The sequence below is a fragment of the Cuculus canorus genome, chromosome 4 (assembly GCF_017976375.1).
Source record: "Cuculus canorus isolate bCucCan1 chromosome 4, bCucCan1.pri, whole genome shotgun sequence".
Classification (NCBI taxonomy): domain Eukaryota; kingdom Metazoa; phylum Chordata; class Aves; order Cuculiformes; family Cuculidae; genus Cuculus; species Cuculus canorus.
This window is the reverse complement of record NC_071404.1, coordinates 7,215,935-7,237,411: the sequence shown is the minus strand read 5'-3', so window position 1 is coordinate 7,237,411 and position 21,477 is coordinate 7,215,935. Positions and strand designations below refer to the sequence as shown.

Genomic DNA, 21,477 nt, shown 5'->3' with positions numbered 1-21,477 from the left:
TTGTGTGGTGACCACTTCTTAATGGTTACCAAGGGGATTTTTAAGCACTGAATTTGTTAACTATTTGGTTTGGGTGATAGTCAAGTGACTTTTGCAGTTTGACTGTGAAGCTCTTACTTGGCCACTGTAGTCAGTGATGCTGTTCAACCATGTCTGCAATTGCTGTAGCATACAAAGTATTCGCTGAGGACAAAACTCCATTATAGTAACCGCGTCTTGTTGTGTTGTCCTTACTTGTTTCTTCAGGGGACTTTGGTGGCAGGCTGTTCTACAACAGCAAGAACACCATCTTTCAATTAAAATTACCTTGCTTTTTTTTTTTTGTTTTTTTAACTGGAAGAACTTTTTGACTTCTGGTTAACTGAAGAAGCGTCTCCTCTTGTCTATCAAGAAGAAATAGTACGTGTTTCTAACTCTAAACTTTGTTTTGAAGTCTCCCAAGTTGTTAGAGGCCGAGCTTCTTGTTGTGGTTCTGCGTCGGGGGTGGGGCTTTCTCCATCTTTGGTCAGTGGGGCTGTGCCCGTGCCATATTTGGAGTGAGGAGCACAGGGTGGTGGTGTTGTTACAGAAAGCTCTTTAAGGATCTTCTCTGACACTTAAGAGGAGAAGGAGGAGCTGCTCTTGGGGGTTTTACTGCTAGCTGGTTAAGGTTCTGACAGAAGCGATTGACTTCATGTGTTCTCCAGTGAAAGAGTTAAAGAACTTGAAAAGTAGACAGTCAAGGCATAAAGACCTTTTGTACCAAAACGCACAGCATTTCCTTTTGTCTTTCATAGTTCTGTGGAAGAGTAGTGCATAGTTAGACCTGGAATAGTAATGGATTGGGGAATTAAAGGGTCTCTAAAGGAGTAGAAATATTTAATCTTTTTCTAAGTGTCATGAGAAAGCTACAGAATAGAAGGACCGCCAGCCACTCCTGAAAGTATTCTCTCAGCTGTATTTTCCCATTTGTGCAGTGTTGATCCTACAGACAAAACAAGCCATTCAGGTTCTGGTACCTGTGGTTTTGCTTATCTCTTTCATTGTCTCTGAGAACTTCAAAATGACTACATTTATTTCTGCACCCATTAGTCTTACAACTCCTGTTTGTCGTAATGCTGTTTTTTGTGCATGCTTTTACTTGTCTTTTGCCTTAGTGGGAAGCTAAACACAAGGGAGCATTTCCAAGATTCACTCAACTGAGGTTTCTCTGCTATTAGGGTAAATTAGTTAAATGTATTTAGATTGGAAGGTTATATTCTGTGGGAAGGATGAGTGATTTTTCTGAGTGGTGTTCTCTACCAAGACATTCCAGTTCCTGTATTCAGGCAGAGTTGTACTTATGGTCTTTCCCAATCCTTTGCTGATCCCTCTGGGTTGCTTATGAAAGAAGGGTAATACGTCCCAAAGAAATTGATTGAGCCGTGTTTTTGCCATGAAGTGGCAACTCTTGAAACGTTTGTGTAGATGCTTCAGAGATTTGTATAGATAAATACCAGTGAAAAGCAGGCAGCGAATGGCCTTGTTCACATTATATTATTTGCTCACCTTTACTGGCTTCCACTCATTTATGCTTTCAATAAATTAATTCCTGCTTTCAATAAATTAATTATTAAGTTATTCTTTGGGACTCTTATTCTTAAAATATTTCCGGAAAAAGAGTTTGTTTATTCAGAGACTTCAGGGTTTATGGAAAATGCACGTGCCAGTACTGTGTGCTGTCCTTTAAATGTTTTGGGATTTTTTTTTTACTGTGTTTTTCACTGATTGCAAACTCTCGTGGCAGTTATCACATTTAACTGCTCTTGACCAGCAGAGGACTTTTTGAGATGAGAAGGCTGTACAGTTAAATAGAAATATTAATGTTTTATGCATCAGTAATGATGACACAGGAGTTAACATTGGCTGTCACTTAAAAAATACTAGGTCAGCCTGGGGTGCTTAAGTGATTGCTTGGTTGTGTGAGAGGTGATAATCACGGTTATGTTATAAGTACTTGTAATGTTTTTGCTTTGAGGAAATTGGTGTTTTCCATGTTGTATATGTCTGAATTATAGCTAGTCGCTCTTACTTGGTTTCCTTTCTGTAGATTTGTGTCGAATTTGATGATGAGCCATGGGAAAAAAGAAGATGGATAGAAGTCTACAGCCACGAAATGAAAGCATTTCTGGTGGAGCAAAAGCTAGTACTGGCTGAAAGAAAATATCCAGAGACAGCTGCATCTCCTGTACAGTGGCCTGCAATGGCAAGTATACACTTGGCCTAACTCATTTTGGTTCTGCAATTCTGTCTTCTTAGGACAGTGTTATTACTAGTGTGAATTTCTCAGGTACAGCTTCTCTCCTGTGATCTGAAGGGAGACTAAAACTCTTCGCACAGCAAGAGCTAGGCAGAGTTTGTAAACATTCGAAGTTGGTATGTTGTGCCTGGAGATACAGGAATGTATTTTAATGACTTTGCTTCTCTCCCAACCCACTGTTCTGTACAAAGTTAATTCCTTCTCCCCCTAGTCTCACGTCTTCACAAAACTGCAGTTAAGAATAGAGACAGAAAGGGTAAATAATAGGTTTCTGAGGATAGTCTGCGTTTTTATCTTAAATTCTTATTCTACTCTGCCTCAACTGCTGTTAATCCTTCAGTGATTCTTGATCTGAGACAAAAATAATTTGAATGACTCTTCTGTGATGGCTGCCTGCCTGCCACAGATAATTTGTGAGATCTGGATTTTGTGCATATGAAAACCAGAGCTATGCTGCACAAGCAAGAAAACTGAGCTTCCTCTAACTGCCACGCATGGCTAGCTAGGCAAATTAGCCAGGGAAACTTTCCTCATGTGTGCAGCCAGTGTAGTTTTACTTGACTGCTTTGGATACTGTTTCTTATAAAAGTAGTGGAGAAATAAATGAAGATACAGACTTGCTGAACCCTAATTATGCTGACCTTGTAGTCCATGTTTAGTACTCGGAGCTTCTCTAGGTGTAAAGTACGCAGTGTAGTTCATGCTGCTGCCTTTTAGCTGAGCTTTTTATTAAGCGAAGCTAATCTAAACAGATACTTATTCAAAGTTAAACCAAATAGGGTGAGAGAGGGTGTGGGAAGATGAATCCCTAATTTTATTTCCTGACCCATTCATTAATATCAACATTTCTACTAGGAGGTTTTGCTGACAAGATGTTCTGAAAACATGCTTATTTAAACTTAGCTTTGTCCTTTTCCAAGTATCTGAACAGCTCTTACTGGATACTTGTCTTTGTTATGCATAAAGCTTCCTTCATGGTGTATTTGAAGTGTCAGTTCATGCAGTGTTTGTGTTTAAAAGATCATCTAGCAGAGGAACAATGCAGGGTCAAAGTGCAATACTGGAACCTTTCCTCACCTTCCCACCCACGGGCAGGAAAGAAGGAGTCAAAAGGGATATGTGGATTAATTACTTACATTTTGATATGACTTATTGATTCAAGTATAGGGGGGAATATGTTTCTGACAAATGTAATAGCATTGCTGGACTTTTCTAATGCCCTGGAGAGATCCCTATTCCTTATATGCTGATGCTGCCCCTTTGCCACTAATTGAAGTGAAAGCTACAAAGAGGAAGATCAGATCTTTGGTAACCTAAACACATACTCTGTCAGAATGGGTTTTGTGGTTTTGTTTGTTTTTTTTAAGTGGGGCACAAATGTACCCTTTACGTAGGAAGGAGTTATTTTTGCTACTTCTGATGTTCCAGGCTCCTGATACCTACACACTCAGAGCTGTTACTGTAGCACTAGTCATCATTTAACCTTGAACATTATAGGAAGAGTTCAGAAGCTTTTAAAAGAAGTGTTTGTTTCTTCTCTGTTATTAAAGCCTGTGCTATACCTGAAAACAACTTCATCATTCTGCTTCAGTGATAAAACAACTGTCAGGTCATCCAAGTTATCATAGACACTGAAACCGAGGCTTTAGTTTATCAGTGTTGCATGAGCTTTTAAAGCTTTAATGTAAGCCATGCAGCATGCCTTCATTGATTTACTAGTTATTTCCTCAACCTACCATGAGGAGGGATTTTCATTAACATTTACTCTTATTAAGAGTTCTAATTGTGAGTATTCTTCGTGTTCAGATAAATCAAGTATAGTGTGGCCAGTGGGACTAGGGAAATTGTCCTTCCCCAGTACTTGGCACTGGTGAGGCTTCACGTCAAATACTGTGTTCAGTTTTGGGACCCTTACCACAAGAAAAACATTGAGGTGCTGGAGCGTGTCCAGGGAAGGACAACGAAGCTGGTGAAGGGTTTAGAGCACAAGCCTTATGAGGAGCAGCTGAGGGAGCTGGGTTTGCTCAGTCTGGAGAAAGGGAGACTGAGGGGAGACTTTATGGCTGTCCAGAACTGCCTGGAAAGTTGTAGCAAGGTGGCGGTTTGTCTCTTCTCCGTGGTAGCTAGCCACAGGACAAGGGGAGCTGGCCTGAAGATGTGCCATGGGTTATTTAGGTTGCATATTGGGAGGAATTTCTTTACTGAAAGGATTGTCAAGCACTGGAACAGACTGTCCAGGGAGATGGTTGTCACCATCCCTTGAGGTGTTTAAAAGTCGAGTACGTGTCATACTTGGGGATGTGGTTTTAGTGGTGGACTTAGCAGGTCTGGATCAATGGTTGAACTCGATGATCATAAAGGTCTTTTCCAACTGAAACCATTCTATGATTCTATGACTGATTACTGTTTGCTTATGACAGTCACCTGAACTGAATTCCCAACTCATTTTAATAAAGGAGTTACTGGACTATATGTGAAATTAGTTTCATTTATTAGGCATGTATTAGAAGTTTCATTAGAAGCTTGCTTTTTTTCAGGAGTTGCATGTAGTTGTGGTATCCTCACAGAGGAATAGATGCAAAACTAAACTTATTTTTTAAATGCAGATGAGGAACAATGAGCTGTTATTACTCTGTTTCTCAGAAAATGTTCGTTGCTTTTCTAGGTATATAAATCCTTAGTGGACAAAGCTGGTTTGGGATCATTGGTTTCAGTACGTTATCTCGGTGAAGAGAAATGTGTTTTTCTTCCTGAAGACCTTTTGACACCCATTCAGGTAACCTTGTATGGCATTACAAAGGTGGAAGAGAAATATTTTATCTTGGTATTTAAGATATGTCAAGTTAATATATTCTAAGTGCAAACCTTAGCTGGGTAAAAACTTGGAGTAGGTGCTTATTGCTGTAAGTCATAAATAGCATTTCTGAATGTAACGTGTCTGTTGATTAAAAACCTTTTGAAGCCGATTCAGGAGATTGTCTCTTAAGAGAGCTGGATTGAGGGAGTGTGCTAGGACAGGTGTTCAGCTCGAGTTGCTTTATGTTGGTAGGGATAATCTGGAGTAGTTTCTCTGTGGCCTTGTGAATGGAACAGTCACTACTCTGAAAGGAGTTGCAGGGATGTCTGGAAGAAATCTTGCTATGTAATAGAAATGCATCACTTCCAATCCTAAACAAATGAGGAGTTGGGCAGGCTGTAAATCAGATAATAAAAGGACTATAATTCAACTAAGCACCAGGAGGAAAGTTTGTTAGTGAAAATTAGATAGAGACAGGTTGAAACAATTGCCCTGTGTACCTGACGGGCATTTTGAAGAACAGCATATGTCGATGACAAAAGATTTAACCTTTACAGGAAACTACTCTCAAGACCTGTAAACAGTCTGAATAAAACTAGTAATAGGTGTCCCATGTTGAGACTGCTAGTAATGCTATTATTAGTGTTCTACTTGGACTTATTAACAGCCAGCAAATATGCAAATAACAGAAGAATCACTTGAAGCTAGGTTTGAGTTGTAGATAGTTGTTATGCCTCTGTTGGCTTATCAACAGGGAATAAATTTCTTTGTGAAGAAACCTTATCTCAAAACTACAGCGGAGAATACTGCTTTTCCAGTGTTTCAAATAAGAGTTTCTTGACTACAAGCTCTTCAGCCTTCTGCTTTTTACAAATATCAGAACATGCTTGGGACAAAATAAACCCCCCAAAATCCTTTTTTTCTTAGCACTCTGAGACATTGGTTAAAAACTTGCTCAAACTTTCTGTTTCAGAATTGATTCTAAATGTTGTCAAGCAGCTTGTTTTAGATTACAATAGAGGAAAAAATCCTAAACCCAAAATATAAATACATGGTGCTGAATAATTATGAATGATTTAGATGTAGCTACCTTTTAATTCATATGAACATTTTATAATAGTGTCTTGAGGTGGACTGGATCCTGGCATTATCCCATTTGCATTTACATTTGCTCAGGACTGCTTGTAAGTTGTTGCTTCTGACAACTTCAAATCCTAAATTAAGAAATGGATGGTTCAATTCAACTTAGTTCATTAGCACTTAGTAAAACAAAGCCAGATTGGTTTCGGAACACTATTGAAGTGGACCTGAAGAGTTCTCTTCAGTCTGGCTTGCACATGGTCAATCCAGATCAGTGGTAAGGAAATGATGTCTGCTTCAATAATTAGAATATTCTAGGGATTGAAGGAACATAGAGTAGTGAGGAACTTGTTGGACTTGTATAAATTGCTGCTGTCTTGTTTTTGTTTTGCTGTCTTGATTTTGTTAATGAAAGGCATTATCCTTAATTTTAACTTGTATTAATTTTTTTTCTGAAATAGGATATGAGCAGTTCCAGGCTTCCTCTTAAGGATGATCAAAATATTAATGAAGAAATTCAGGCTCTCGTTAAGAAACACCTCGATGAAACACGCTTGGTACAAGGTGCAAGCATACTCAGTAGCAGAAAACTGGCAATAAATACTGATGTAAACAGGGGAATCTTTTTAAGTGATAGTGTACATTACAGTAATCAGTTCAAATACTGATTCCATTTATTTCAAAGCAGCAAATGCAAAATGTGAAGGATTATGGAGGTTTAAGTTTCAAAGGTTTTTTTGTGAGTATGTAATTTAGGTATGTATAGGTTGCCTGGCACTTGTGAAAGAGATATAAAATTTGTAGCAATTCTCACTGAAATTAATTGGACTTGTTTATTGTTCAAGTAGCCTGATGGTTTTTTTTCAGGCTGCTGCTTACTTAACAAAAACTTCCTGAGTTTTTTTGTAGTTTTCTTCTTTTTTGATCAAGTCAAAATTGTTATTTTGGCATATGTCAGCTTCAAATTACTGGGTTCACATGTACACATTTGCAGTCATATGCTTGCTTATGCAAGAAATATATTACATTTATGGAAAAGTAAATGTTGCAACTTAAAGTTGTGATTTCCAATACTATAGAGAGAGGAGAAATTCACATCTAATCATTGAATCTTCATTTTCATGTCCACTGATCTGCGTCACTGTCTGAGATCTGGAGGTCAGTCTGGCCTCTGCTGCATGTCTTTAACCCCCAGAAAACTTAATTGAACTGTTCCAGGAACAAGGTAGCTGGAACATAGTGTTACGCCTTTTTTTTTTCTCCCACCTTTAGCTGTGTGGAAGTTCTCTCAAGGTTCTTAGTTTGTTTTGCTTACTTGCATCTTGCATGAAGGACTGTTGGTGAATTTGTTGGTAACTGTGATGATCTTCACACTCTTTTCTTCTTGCGTTTTTGAATTTAAGGTGGAAAAAATATCATTGGTTCAAGAATTAGGATTTATAGCCTGGATCCATCTACTCAGTGGTTCACAGCAGTTGTTGTCAACGGAAATCCAGCAACAAGAACTCTGGAAATCAACTGTCAGGAGGTAAGAATGGCTTTCCATGGGTTTACAAACAGATGAGGGAAGGATGGGTGAGAAGTTGTATTTACCTTCCCACCAACACCATTTTTAATTCTATCCTTATTGTAATAAACTGAAAAAAAGGGGGATCAATATAGTGTAAAATAATCTGCTACCCCAAAGTGTTTCTGTATACTGCTGGTAGAATGATTAAATAACCAATGGCCTTCTATGCAAAATGAGGGGACTGAAATTTTTATTTTAAGAGTCAGGCAGACAAGATCCTGGTTTCTTTGCTTTGTATGCTGAAGCACCAGTTTGTGTTTTCATGTGTTTTCATGCAGAGACACTGCATGACAATGCGTTGTTAAATTCAGCTCAGTATTCAGAGAACCTACAAGTTAATTATGTAAGCTTATTCTGTACCACAGCATCTAAGATAAATACATTTAAACACTAACTTTCACCTCTCTAAATGGCTGCTTCTGTGTTTTTGTTCGAAGATTCCAGCTCTAAAAACTCTTGATCCAGAGTTAATTCACGTTGAAATCATATATGACAACGATGGAAAGTGTGGTAAGACCTATTGTTGTTTGTCCTTCAAACACTAAGCAGTCTGTTTGTGATAAAAACACTAATCTTGATCACCTTCTCTTCCAGATAAAACCAAGAGAATTGGGGGTGTGAAAAGGAAGTCATCTGAGAGTAGTGGAAGTGTTGATGCTAAACACATAAAATCTTCCCCTGAGGTAATGTCTACCATGTTATATATGACTGTTGTATAATGGTTATGTCACTTCTCAGAACAGTTTGAATAAGGATTAGATAAGAAAGTGGAATAATAAAATAATCACTGGGAGGGTGTGTTGAGTTCTTGGAGACTTGTCTAGGCATGGGTAAAATGACTTGTGAGAGAAAGTTACTGAGCCTTGAAGGTTGTTATTTATAACTGTGTTTTTTGCCCCCTCCTCCTGCTTAGGAGTCAGCCTGCCTGGTCATGTGCTCTGTGGTGCGAGAAAACACAAAGCAGTTCTCAAGTTTATAACTTGCTTTTTGCATTCTTTCTTTAATTATTTTGTACATAACCTCAAAACCTTCAGCTGCACTTGCATGCTTTGAGGATTCACAGAATCACTGAGGTTGGAAAGGATCTTTAAGATCATCAAGTCCAACTGTAAACCTAACATTGCAAAGTCCACCACTAAACCATGTCTCTAACCATCACATCCATGTGTCTTTTTTAAATACCTCCAGAGATGGTGACTCAACCACTTCCCTGGTCAGCCTGTTCCAGTGCCTGATTACGCTTTCAGTGAAGTAGTTTTTCTTAATACCCAATCCAAACCTCCCCTGACATGACCTGAGGCCATTTTCTCTCATTCTATGTATGAGAGGAAACCAACACCCACCTCGCTACACCCTCCTTTCGGGTATTTGTAGAGGCAATAAGGTCTCCCCTCAGCCTCCTGTTCTCCATGCTAAAAACCTGAGTTCCCTCAGCTGCTCCTTTTAAGACTTGTTCTCCAGCCCCTTCACTAGCGTGTCCCTTCTGTGGACTCCAGCGCTTCATTGTGCTTCGGAACTGAACACAGGATTCAAGGTGCATCATCACCAGTGCTGAGTACAGGGGAATGATGCCTTCCCTAGTCCTGCTGGCTGCACCATTTCAGATACAAGCCAGGATTCAAGCTACACAAGCAGCAGTCTGAAAAATGTTGTTTCAGTACAAAAAGGGAATGTGACTACTTTTCTAGTTACTTCCATGTTTACACGTACTTATTTTGTGAATGACCTGACACGTATTGCTGAGATTCAAGGAAAGTATCTCAAAGGTCAAAGGACAGTCTGGGTAACTTTGTATAGAAATGCAAATGGAAAATAATGGCTTGGCTAAAGAACTGTGCATCAAACTTGCCCTATAATTTTTCCCCAGTGTTTCAGACCAATACTTGTATTTTAGGCAGGAATAGCCTTCTGGAAGCTGTAGAGTGGTGGTGTCGTTGGGAGGGTTAGGTGTTTTGGGTTTTGACTTCATTTTCTTGACTCCTGTCCAGTCCGTCCTGTGCTGAGTCAGCTGTGTAGATTTCACTATGACTGGATATCCTTACTGGGAATCTTTAATGGCTTCACAAAGATAAACCACGAGGTGGCAAGTATGTAATAAGATTCCTCAATGAAGAGAGTGACCTGTTTCATTTGCTGCTGAGGAAGAGCATGCAGCTGATCAGCATGAAATAGCCAGTGTGTTGCAGTTATACTCTGCTGTTATTGTTCCTATAGCTCATGCTTGAGTGCCTTGAGCATCTTTCAGGTGCTCAGTTTGCCGATCTTTGTCTTTTCCATTGAACAGCCCACTTGATACATTACAAGCTGGTCTTTATTTCATATTTCGAAATGTCCTGCAGAGAGTTACTGTGATCTGAATTCGTAGCTTGTCTTTTTCATTTTCCTTAAAGTAGTGAAATTAGTTACTTCTCATCTTCTAGTCCTTCAAAGAACTGGCTCTTTTGTGACTTTTGTACTTTTTCTTGAAATGGCTACAAGTGAGGACGCTTTCTTATAAGGAAAATAAGCTGTGTTTGTTTCTCTGATTTTGGTGGATCTAAATATATGGGAGCGATAAGCTGAAGCCACATGTTTTGTTTTACTTGGTATGTGGCAGTACTCTGATTTGCAATATGAAGTTAATTAATTCCAGTGGTTTTTTTGAGAGCTTGCCTTGATGCCTGACAGCTGTGTTGTACCAAAGCAGAAAGCGGATATTTTGGAGTTGATGGTAATGTCTGTAGTGTAACTTCCAGAGCGAATTGAGTATGTGGGAGTAGGATATGGATGTTAGGAGTGGAATGTGGATGTTAGAGCTGAGGAACCAGCCCCACAGAAAACTACCGTCTTTAAAGACACTTAATAATTTGTTAGGCTTGTTGTGTTCCTAAAAGAATTGTAGATTCCGCAAGGCTGGTGGTTCAGTCAGCATCGTATGTCTTTGCTTAAACATTGTAGAATCCTTGTACAAGTATTTTCTCACTAGAGGGAAGTGCACATATGTATATTTTTAGTAGTATTGTCAGACTAACTTCATAGTTTTAGTTTTCACTAAGATTTTTCAGATGAGCTCTGAAAGCTGTTTCTGAATTCTGATTATTGCAGTTATTTTAGGAAGATCACTGCGCTGGCAATCGTGAAGAGCAAAGCTTTCTGTCTTCCTTTCCAACTTATTAATACACCTTCCTTTCACAAACAAAAGGTTTTTTGTTAATTGGCTTAAAATTAATTAATGTGAACAGTATTTCATGGAACCACGTAAGGTCTAAAAGGACACTCTAAGGTCTTTCCATCTTACAGACTGAGTGAGGAATGGTCTTCAATGAGATTTATTAAATATGGTGGGAAGGGCATTCATGTATTTCTCTTTTTAAGCTGAATCCTCCAAAGCGGTATTTCTGTTACCCTGATTTTTTCTGACTGTTGAAATCTTTCCTACAGGTTTCTCCCAGTCAGGGACACGTGCAGTCAGTACCAACAGTGTTGGGTGAAGCATTGCTGGGATGTACTCCTGCTAATAAAGACCAAAGGCATCCAGGCCTGCCCCTGCCAGCGAATTCACCACCCAATCTTGGTGCGGAAACCCCTCAAGGGTAAGGAAGCAGTTTATGCCTATGCAGACTACTTTTCCTCCAAAAATAACTCCAGTTCTTAGCAAAACAAACTCAGAAATTATTTTAAAGAATAGTAGTAACTAGTCTTCTCTAATATTGACATACAAAAGTGTTAGGCTTAATTGCCTTGGATATATAACTATGCTATGGTTTTCTCTTTTTCTCTTTGAAGTAATTGCCCTTTGGTGTCTGGCACCAGTGTTACTGCTGTGTTGTACCCATCTGTAAACTGATGTTTTTTTGTCAGATGAATTCCTCCCAGAAAAAAAAGAGCATGCTCAGGCGGGTGTCCTGGATACTAGTTTTTCGCAGAACAAGTGCAGGTCCTCAGTTATATTTCTGTTGCGAGTGGGTTTAAACTTCTTCCTTACCTACTGGAGGTTAGAAAACATCCAACTGGATGTTAGGTCTTCCAGTAACAAGTTTCCCAGTCCAAACTTTCCTTGAACGAATTTGAGCTAATACTGCATTTCCATTATAAAACTAGCTCTGGAAGTCATGTTGCTGTGTTACGTCAGATAAATGTCTCCAAAGTACCAACTTGTACGTCAGCTGTGACAGGAAGGAAGGCAGTTGAGCTTGAGATGAAAGGTGTTTTATTTAGTGCCCTGACCATAGCCAGTGTGGGAACTGTATTGTATCATGTAACTGTTTCCTGAGTGTGAATCGCAGCTCCTACCTAACTTGTGTAATTTGAAGGTTAGCATATTGTGCTTGTGCCCCCAATCTGTCACAAGAGAGAACATACGTGGTAGAATCAATATGACAGACTTAGCTTTAAAAGAAGTGATACAGGTTTTTTGCTTTAGTTTTGGGTATATATCTTGCAAGATAAATGCAGAAAAGATTATTTTTTCATTTGAGCTTCTCACTGCCGGTTTACTGGTGGTTTTACTGCCACCAGTATGGACTTGTAGTGCCAGCCAGAAGTTCCTGGAGTTATTAGAGTCTTCTCACACAGACATGCAAGTGAAATGTGTTTGGCTATATAACTGTTGCATGGAGAAAATGAGAAAGTAATTGTTTAATTGTGAGAGAAGGTAGTGGAGTAGTGTAGCAGCCAAATTTGTGTGTGCCTACATGTGTGTACAACTTTATAATTGTGTTTAACTCCTAAGTCCTCCAAAACTAAACAAAAACTAAACAAAAAAACTAAATACCCCTCCTCAAACCCTCAAACCTGTGAACCTCACACAGAAGTTAAAACCGTGGCACATCAGGACTTAAAGTACGTGATTAAATTTCTTCTTGAGGCTTTAAATGTCACCAGGTTGAGCAGCTGATGCCTGGATCTGTTTGATGCCTATTTCTTTGTCTAATTATTGTGGTTTGTGTGTTTCAGCACGTGTAGACGAAGCTTACCAGAAGCTCATCCTTCTTGTCTTAATACTGGAATTAAGCCATTGAAGGAAGATCTGACGGCTTTTCCTAAAGTGAGGTTTATATCTAAAGAACAAACGCAAAATCTTAACGATCAAAATGGTAAATATACCTCTTTGATGACCTCAAGATCTTCATCTTCGACTGATTCATCTAATGAAAAAGAAACCAACCTGAAAAATATAAACGAACCCATTAAGCCCGCAACAAACTTTCCAAAAGAGTGCATTTCTGTAAAACAGGTGCAACATCTTAACTCATCCTTAGCAATACCAAGAGGCAGTAGCACTGTTGAACTGCAGCGGACTTTAGATTGTAAACCCTCAACCTCAGATGCTCATCTTCTCTCTTTCACTGAGTCTGGAGTTAAATCACAAAGCAATTGGAATAGCCGGAAGAGCCACAAAGGAAAGAAGATTGATGAACTTATGAGCATGGAACTTTTTATTAGAAGAAATTCAAATGACATTCTTTGTGACAGAAATGAAAATGAAAGCTTTTGGACGGGAAGTGCCAAGGTCCAGGATAATAGTAAGTATTTAAAAAACCTTCTTACCATTTCAAAGTCCTTGTAGTTTCTGTATAGCTACATACAGGCAGGTGCTTTGTAACATAGTCAAAATTAGTCATTTAAATTGCATGAGTGAGTGACCTGGAATTTGAGTCTTTTGTGGCATCTTTTACAAGGTGAACGCAATAAACTTGAGAAAAAAAAAAAAAAAATCACCGTTTCCTGATAAAGGAAAGCGATTAATGTCTAGAAATAAGTTGTTAGAAGGTGTATGCAAGAACAGAATGGTGAAATGGGTTACAGTTTGAAATGCAAATGCTGATGGCATGATGAGACTGGTCTTTTTTTAGCAGTGGTCTTAAATTTTGTAACCATGGTGAGGTGGAAGTTGTTCTCAACAAAGCTTTGTTCAAGAGGAGCTTTCATTTAATAACTGTTCTGAAAATAAAATTTTAAAAACCCCAAACAAACAAACAATGACACTCCCCGTATCTCAGAACTACCCACCTTGTTTCTGAGTTCCGCTTGGTGAGCTCTTCAAGTTTTCAATGTGGCAGAATGGGAAAGGCTGTAGTTGCTGAAGGAGCTGAACTCCTGGTGTTATTTTGCTGTGCACCAGGCAATATGGGTGATGGTTCTGGGAATCCCCCTACACACCCACCTCTTCTTTCTTTCTAATCCCATGTTGCTCAGTCTTGGATTACCATGTGCTGTTTTGTAATCAACACGGGTACAGAGCCAGCCAGGCAGTCACTGTTGTGCCATGCTAGGCCTCACCCGCAGTGTGGGAGGAAGAGAGATGTTTGGCATCTGTTTATAGTAGGATGATGAAAGCTGTTGTGTCATGATGGGTGAAAACAGGACTGAGAGAAGGCCAAGCTGGAATTCTGCCTTCATTACTTGAGAAACACAATCGCTTTGTGCCCTAGTCTACTCAGTGTTCAAGTACTCCAGCCCCAGTGGCTGCAGAACTCTCATTGAAAGTAGACACTCTTTCAAAATATTACTATGTGGAGAAACGAGAGGAACTGTTAAACTTGGGTCCCCAGACTGTGAGTCTGGTGGAACCGTAGCTTGAGAAATTTTCTACTGACTTAAAAAGATGTTTCTGCCCACCACATTTAATTTAGCATAACTTTGTTTGACTCCACTGTCAAACTTTTAGGAAAAGTTGATGTGGATCTTTCCCTAAAATACACTTGCTTGCAGCTTCATCTGAGAAACTGAAGTTTGTCTAATCTACACCAATCTTCCCTGCAGTCATTGTTCGCAAGTCAGTGTTAGCAGACGCTTCTAAAGTGAAGAAGCTGCAGCAAAGTGGAGAAGCATTTGTTCAGGACGATTCCTGCAATAATATCGCACCTCACTTGCATAAATGCAGGGAATGCCGTTTGGACAGTTATCGGAAGAACAAAGAGCAAAGAGACTCTACTGTCTTTTGTCGGTTCTTTCACTTTAGAAGGTAAGAACAATTTTGACTCTGTATAGACCTTGATATTCTTTAAATGTGAATAGCGTGCCCCGTTTCTGAGTTGGACATAGGACCTTTATTCCCTTTCTGAAAAGGGGGCAGTCGAGTGCTCACTATTAGCTGTAATGTGGATCTTCATTGTCTAGGACAGATGGAAAAATCAGTTATTTGATCAAAGTGGTCTCAGTGAAGTCTCTGGTGCTAAACTGCTAGGTGTCGGTGTGTGGCTGTTAAGCTGTAAGGCTAATGAATCTAACCAATGAGAGGTTCCTGTGTTTTTTTAGCCCTTTAGAAATCTTATAACTGCTTCATTTGAGTAGAAAAATGTTTTGGCAGGACTTCGAGGTCTTTATTTAGCTCTTCTGGGCTGAGTGCCAGGGGATAACAGCAGTTGAGTTTGAGTGATACAGCTCAGTAGCATTCGAGACAGGAGTGAGATGGTAGGTTCTGTGCACGTCTCCCAAAGTTTAGCAGTTGGACACGTGAAGTGTTAGATGTATATACAGAGCTGTGAAAGAGTTGCAGGAAGTGACGTGAAACTTTTGGCTGGAGGCATGGAACAGCAATGGGCGAAATAATAATTTACATTATGTTAGAATCATAGAACCATAGAATGATTTGAGTTGGAAAGGACCTTAAAGATCACTTAATTCTAACCCCCTGCCATAGGCAGGGACACCTCCCACCAGACCAGGCTGCTCAAGGTCCCATCTAACCTGGCCTTGAACACCTCCGGGTTGGGGCATTCACAGCTTCCCTGCGCAACCTGTGCCAATGCCTTACCCGCCCCCATTGTGAAAAATTTCCTTCTTATGTGTAGTCCAAATCTGCCCCTCTCCAATTTGCAGCCACTTCCCCTTGTCCTATCACCACATGCCCTTGCAAAAAGTCCCTCCTACCTCTCCCGCATTCCCCCTTCAGGCACTGGAAGGCCACTACAAGGTCTCCTCAGAGCCTTCTCCTCTCCAGGCTGAACAATCCCAACTCTCTCAGCCTGTCCTCGCATAGGAGGTGCTGATCATCTCTGTAGCCCTCCTCTGGACCTGATCCAGTAGATTGCTCCATTCTTTTTCACTGTGCCACTTGTCTAAGCTTGCCATAGAAACACTTAATCCATATGCTCACTGGGCTTCAGGAGAGCAGATGGCGGAGGGTCAGCAAGGCAACTTCAAGGAAAATCTGGTGACTGTGGAGAGGTGGCTGCTTTTCCAAACCTGATCTTCAGCTTCAGATCCCCTACGCCTCACCCACACCCCACCAAGCCTGGCTCTTGGGTTGAACAGTCTAGTCCTTTTGATGTTTTATCTCTTTGGCTTTTAAGACACCATGAGGAACCCTCTCAAAAAGAGTGTTAACTGTTACCTGCAGCCTAGCTGTAAGCCCAAGGTGGATGTTGTCAAACTACAGTGCCTGGCTGGTTTTTACCATGTCCTTTCCTTTGTTTCCAAGTTGTGTAAACTTTTTCCATTAACTATTTGATCTCGTGTCCAGATGTTGTTGCATGTTTCCTTTTATTCCCCCCGACCAATCCAGGCTTTGAGGCTTGGACTGCGTCTTGTGGGAAGAAGGCAACACTTGTGATTTTAGGGAGGAAAAGCAAAAGTACTAGTTGGCACAGGGGAGATGGGAAGCTGTGTTCTTCTCAGTTTCCCTTCTGATTTTCAGAGGAATTGCTTTCTATGGAGTCTTTAGGTGGAATAAAAAAAATGTAGGCCTGAAGACCTTTTGAAGAGAGAAAGGTTACAAAGATTGTGAAAAAAGCCTTTTTCCACAGTTTTGTTTTTCTTGAGGTTTATTCTTCCACCACAGCTCTGTCCCCCTTGTACCTTTTGTAGCTAAAGATTTAAAGAAACTCATGAAGATGTGTTACTAATCTGTTACTTAACCTCAGATTAGAGATTTTTATGTAGTAAGTCTCAGGATAATCTGACATTAATTGAAATGTTCAAAAACGTATGTGCTCAGGGTAACAACAGACTGTGCTAATTCATCCTCTCAGGGTAAAAATCCAGGCTTGTAGTACAGTTCAAAGAAGTTGAATCCTTCAGTTTAGAACTTGAAGCTGACGGAAGTGTCACTTTTTATTAAATGTGAAATCTGCTAAGTCTGCAGATGGAGTTTGATAATATTGGTTGCCAGCATATGTTTTCTTGCCACACTTAATGCTGTAGTGAGCACAAATCGTCATCAGAAGTCAACTTCCTTCTGCAGCATTTAGTAAAAAGGTTCTTGAAAGTGTGAGCAAAACTCTGTTTTTTTTATTTTAATAAACTACTGATGATACAGATCTCATTCTTTACACATACTCCAAATCACTCTGTGATTATGAATTGAGGAGAGATGAATAAGTCCCCAACACTGCTGAAAAGGCAGAAGTTCTCAGCACTTTCTTCACCTCTGTCTTTACTAGCACTGTAGGGCTCTGGACCTTAGGAACAAAACCCCAGGCTGGTACACAGTCCCACTGTCAGTGAAGGAAGAGTAGATATGTGAACTATTACAGATGCTTGGCCCCTGCAAATCCATGGCCCTGACAATGTGCACCCAAGGGTGTTAAGAGAGCTGGCTGACATCATTGCGAGGCCTCTCCATAATCTTTGAGATGACTGGAAGAAGGCTGATATCATTGCCTTCTACAAGAATTGCTTAAAGGAGGATCCAGAAAGTTCTAGACTCATCAGTCTTATTTCAGTCCATGGGAGAGTGATGGAATAAATCGTTCTGGGGGCTGCCGCAAGTCAAATGAAGCACATGACTGGGAGAAACTAGCATGGATTCACTAAGGGCAAATTGAGCCTGACAAACCTGAAGTGACCTTCTATGGCGAAGTGACCTGCTTAGTTGATGTGGGGCAGGCAGTGGATATTTTCTGTCTGGATTTCTCTGAGGCTTTTGATGTGATTTTCCTTAGCTCCCTCCTAGAGAAACTGATGCCTTATGGTCTAGCCAAGTGGTCCATGCGGTTTGCGGGAAATTGACTCATAGGCTGCACCCAGAGGGTGGTGGTACATAGCTCCTTCTGAAATTCTCCATCTATTACAAGTGGGGCCTCTCAGGAATCTGTATTGGGCCCAATGTTGTTTAATATCTTCATAAGTGATCTGGATGGTTGGATCAAATGTCCCCTGATGAAGTTTGCTGATGATACCAAACTGAGTGCAGAAGTGGACGCTTTGGAAGGGAGAGCCCACCTGCAGGAAGAGCTGGACAGGCTGAAAGTATAGGCCAACAAGAACCTTATGAAGTTCAGCAAGGACAATGTAAAGTCTTGCACCTGGAAAACATACCCCAGCAGTGCAGCACAGGCTGGGATCTGCCTGGCTGAGCAGCTCTGTGGTAAAGGACCTGGGAGGTCTGGTGTACAACAAGCTCAAATATGAGTGAATGTGTGCTGCTGTGGCAAAGAAGGCCAACAGGATGCTGAGTTACATCAGCAAGGGCAATGCCAGCAGAGATAAGTCATCACACTCTACTTGGTGCTTGTCAGGCCGCACCTGGAATACTATGTTCAGTTTTGGTTCCCACTGTCCAAAAATATGTGGACACACTGGAGAAGAGTCCAAATAAGAGGCACAAAGGTGATCAAAGGTCTGGGAAAGCTGCCACAGGAGGAAAGGCTGAGACAACAGGGTTTGTTCAGCCTTCAAAAAGGAAGGCTTGAGGGAGACCTTATCACCATGTTCCTGTGTTTAAAAGGTGGCTACAAAGAAGATGGAGACTTCCTTTTTACAAGGAGTCACATGGACAAGATGAGGGGTAGTGGGTACAAGCTACTCTTACAGTTATTCTGATTGGACACAACAGGAAAATTGTTCACAGTGAGAGTAGTCAGCCATTGGAATAATCTCTTCAGGGAAGTGCTGGATTTCCCCAACATCAGACACACTGTAAGATTTTGCTGGACAAGGGGCTGGGCTGTCTTGTCTGGACCGTGCTTTTGCCAAGTAGGTTAGACCAGATGATCCTTGAGGTCCTTCCAACCTGGTATTCTGTGATTTTGTGTTTGTGATCTTACTCGAGTTTTGTTGGACTTATAATCTATTTCAGTAACAATTAATTTGGATATTTAAGATGTTTCTAATGCCTCTTGAGAGTTGTACATAGCTCTAGATTAAATTCTTACTGCTACCTCCTCTAGATGTGATCTTTAATGCCAGTGCATTTTAAAAATTACGTTAACCTGATTTGGTTTGGTGTGATTAAAAGAATCTTTAATTAGAAAATGTTCCTAACTGTAAAAACACGATGTTTTGAGTCTCTTTCTCCTCTTTTTTTTTTTTTTTTTTAACACGAGCAGTACATTAGGTTGCTTAATGCTAGTACGAAGTGTTTTTACCCATCTCTGTTGCATTAAGTGCTAAAGTCATTGACATACATTATATGTGTTTACAGTTCAGGTGTTGACTCACTGGAATGAATCTAAACTAATAAAACATTTGAGATGATGGATTTTCCTTTTCCCCCCCCCCTCTCCACAGATTGCAGTTTAACAAACATGGAATACTGCGTGAGGAAGGCTTCTTAACTCCAAATAAATACGACCCTGAGGCTATTAGTTTATGGCTACCTTTATCAAAAAATGTGGTGGGTCTAGATCTCGACACAGCGAAGTATATCCTGGCCAACATTGGAGATCACTTCTGTCAGCTGGTGATATCTGAAAAGGAAGTGATGTCTACGATTGAACCACACAGTAAGATCAATTTGTATTAAAATAATGTGTATTTCAGTAGGTTTTTTGCGAAACTTTAAGCTTCTTACCCGTGTGAGAATACATCGCCAGCATTTGGAAATATCATGTAAGACTAGTGTTTCCCTCCCTTCTCAAGAGAGAGGTAATGATTGAGATCCAGTGTGAACTGGTGTCAGCAGCTCTTTGCTCACAGGCAGGAGGAAAGGGAGAAGTAATTCTACCCTTCTTTATGTTAGAAGACTTTTCTCAGTTTATCAAATTACTTCTCTTGCAGAGAGTGTAATTCTGTTATGAAACAAACTGTAAAAAAAACCACAAAACCTAAATAAAACAGCAGGCAGCTGACAACAGGCTATTCTTAGCATGTAAATGAAACAAAGCTTTCATTTTGACTGCACAGACTCTGTTAGGTTGCTTTGGTCCTATTTTTTAGTTCTTGTATAATGGACCTAATGATGTCTGTCAAGTCAGGGAAGAAATCTTTTTTCTTTCACCTGAAATTTGCCAGTAGGACTGTTTCAAGTGCTGATGCGTGTAGCCCAACTGGGAATAGATCAGAGAGGTGGGGTAACTGCAGAGCTTCATCACTTCGGACAGAACAAACTTTGCATCCTCAAACACAGGGGTTTGGCCACATCGGGAACTTTTTGTAACAAACAGGAGCAGACAGATGGGGAAGGTTGTGATCTTGCATAATCACTTCTTGGAGTAGAATGACTCTTAAAACTATGTTTGTTTTTTGGATTATACCTACATGACTGAGATGCAGTACAGGTTAGAAGACTGGCTACTCAATGTCTTCTGCATTTGGGTAATATCGACATTATGTAAGATGACATCAGTTTACGGGTCACTGCAAGGTTTGAAAGAGAAGAAAAAAACTGAACAGGTTTGAATGCCTTTTGGAAAGGGAGGGGAGACGAGATATTTCAGAAATGCTTTGCCTGAGATCCTGCCGTGGACTACATAGAACAAGCAAGATCTGCTCTTCACTTGAACTGGAATGTATTCAGGCTTGTGGAGCCAAAGAATCAGTAGCCAAAGAGAGTTACAGACTGGAATACTGACACGCTTTCAGAAGGATGAAATTTTGAGTGAAATCCGTGAAACAAAGTGGTGATGGTGCAGGGAATATTTTAAAATAGTAGAGGATGCATCTGTTAGCATACCTACCAGAAGCACAATCTGCTTAAAAAAACAAAGCCACATTTGAATTCTGGAGTTGGCTTGAAAGGAACAAAATGTCATTAATTCCTCTTTGGTTGTTTATTGCCCTGGATGGTGAGAGTAAGGGAATTCAATGCCATTAAAATGAAGGATGTTATTAATGCCCTGAATAGGAAAGAAGTAATTTACAGTCTAGATGTTCATTCTTCTTTGAACGGTTCAGTGGAAGAGTGCTCCCTCAGTTGGCACAGGACAAAGGTGGATTCTTCTTCCACCGTGATTTGCAGTTATGGTAAACATTTCTTGGCAGTGTTTAGTTGAAATTATGCCATTTCATAAAAATTCTCTCTGACAAACTGACCTTTTCCAAAATGTCAAAATATTTGTTCCAGGGATCATTTGTGCTTGAATATTTTTGCACTGCACAGCATGTGTAAGGTTCAGCCCTCCTTTCTTTTACCAGAGAGGCTGGTAGGTAGAGCCACGAGACAAACAAGTATGAGGGAGAAAAGTATTTGGGAGACCTTCTTTAAAAAGAGTTATGTAAAGGATTAGTAGAAAAGCACAAGTGAAACTATCCTCATGTAGTAAAAGATTGACCAGTGTAGAAAGAACAGCTTGTTAGGTCACATTGCTCCTTGGCCACCAAATGCCAAAAGGAGACCTACAGAAAGAGGAGATGGAATCAAACCACACAAAGGAAACAAAAGAATAGGAGGTGTGGGAAAGGGCAAAATTCAGAAAACTGAGATGTGAAATGACATGGAAAAGAGGATAGAAACCCTCTTCATCCTGTTTTGGGGAAACTGGAGGATTGGCCTAGGAAGTGGTAGATATAGTGCATGGTTTTTAAAAGGCAGAGGAGAATGGAACTGGTGATATTTGGACTTCTGTCTCCTGGAAGAATTTTGAAACAAGTAGTCAAACAGTTTTTACC

The 21,477-nt window shown here is 40.2% G+C and overlaps 1 protein-coding gene across 4 annotated transcripts in view; it reads left to right on the top strand.

The window, feature by feature from the left end:
• The window catches only part of KDM3A (lysine demethylase 3A), a 38,287-nt gene that overhangs the window by 2,666 nt on the left and 14,144 nt on the right, over positions 1 to 21,477 (top strand). For all 4 annotated transcript variants that reach the window (XM_054065481.1, XM_054065480.1, XM_054065482.1 and 1 more), the window contains exons 3-12: positions 2,069 to 2,224; positions 4,944 to 5,054; positions 6,617 to 6,719; positions 7,559 to 7,683; positions 8,163 to 8,235; positions 8,320 to 8,408; positions 11,146 to 11,297; positions 12,661 to 13,229; positions 14,470 to 14,671; positions 19,159 to 19,373. In XM_054065481.1, the coding sequence (XP_053921456.1) occupies positions 2,069 to 2,224; positions 4,944 to 5,054; positions 6,617 to 6,719; positions 7,559 to 7,683; positions 8,163 to 8,235; positions 8,320 to 8,408; positions 11,146 to 11,297; positions 12,661 to 13,229; positions 14,470 to 14,671; positions 19,159 to 19,373 (1,795 nt within the window). The remainder of the gene's footprint in view (positions 1 to 2,068; positions 2,225 to 4,943; positions 5,055 to 6,616; positions 6,720 to 7,558; positions 7,684 to 8,162; positions 8,236 to 8,319; positions 8,409 to 11,145; positions 11,298 to 12,660; positions 13,230 to 14,469; positions 14,672 to 19,158; positions 19,374 to 21,477) is intronic.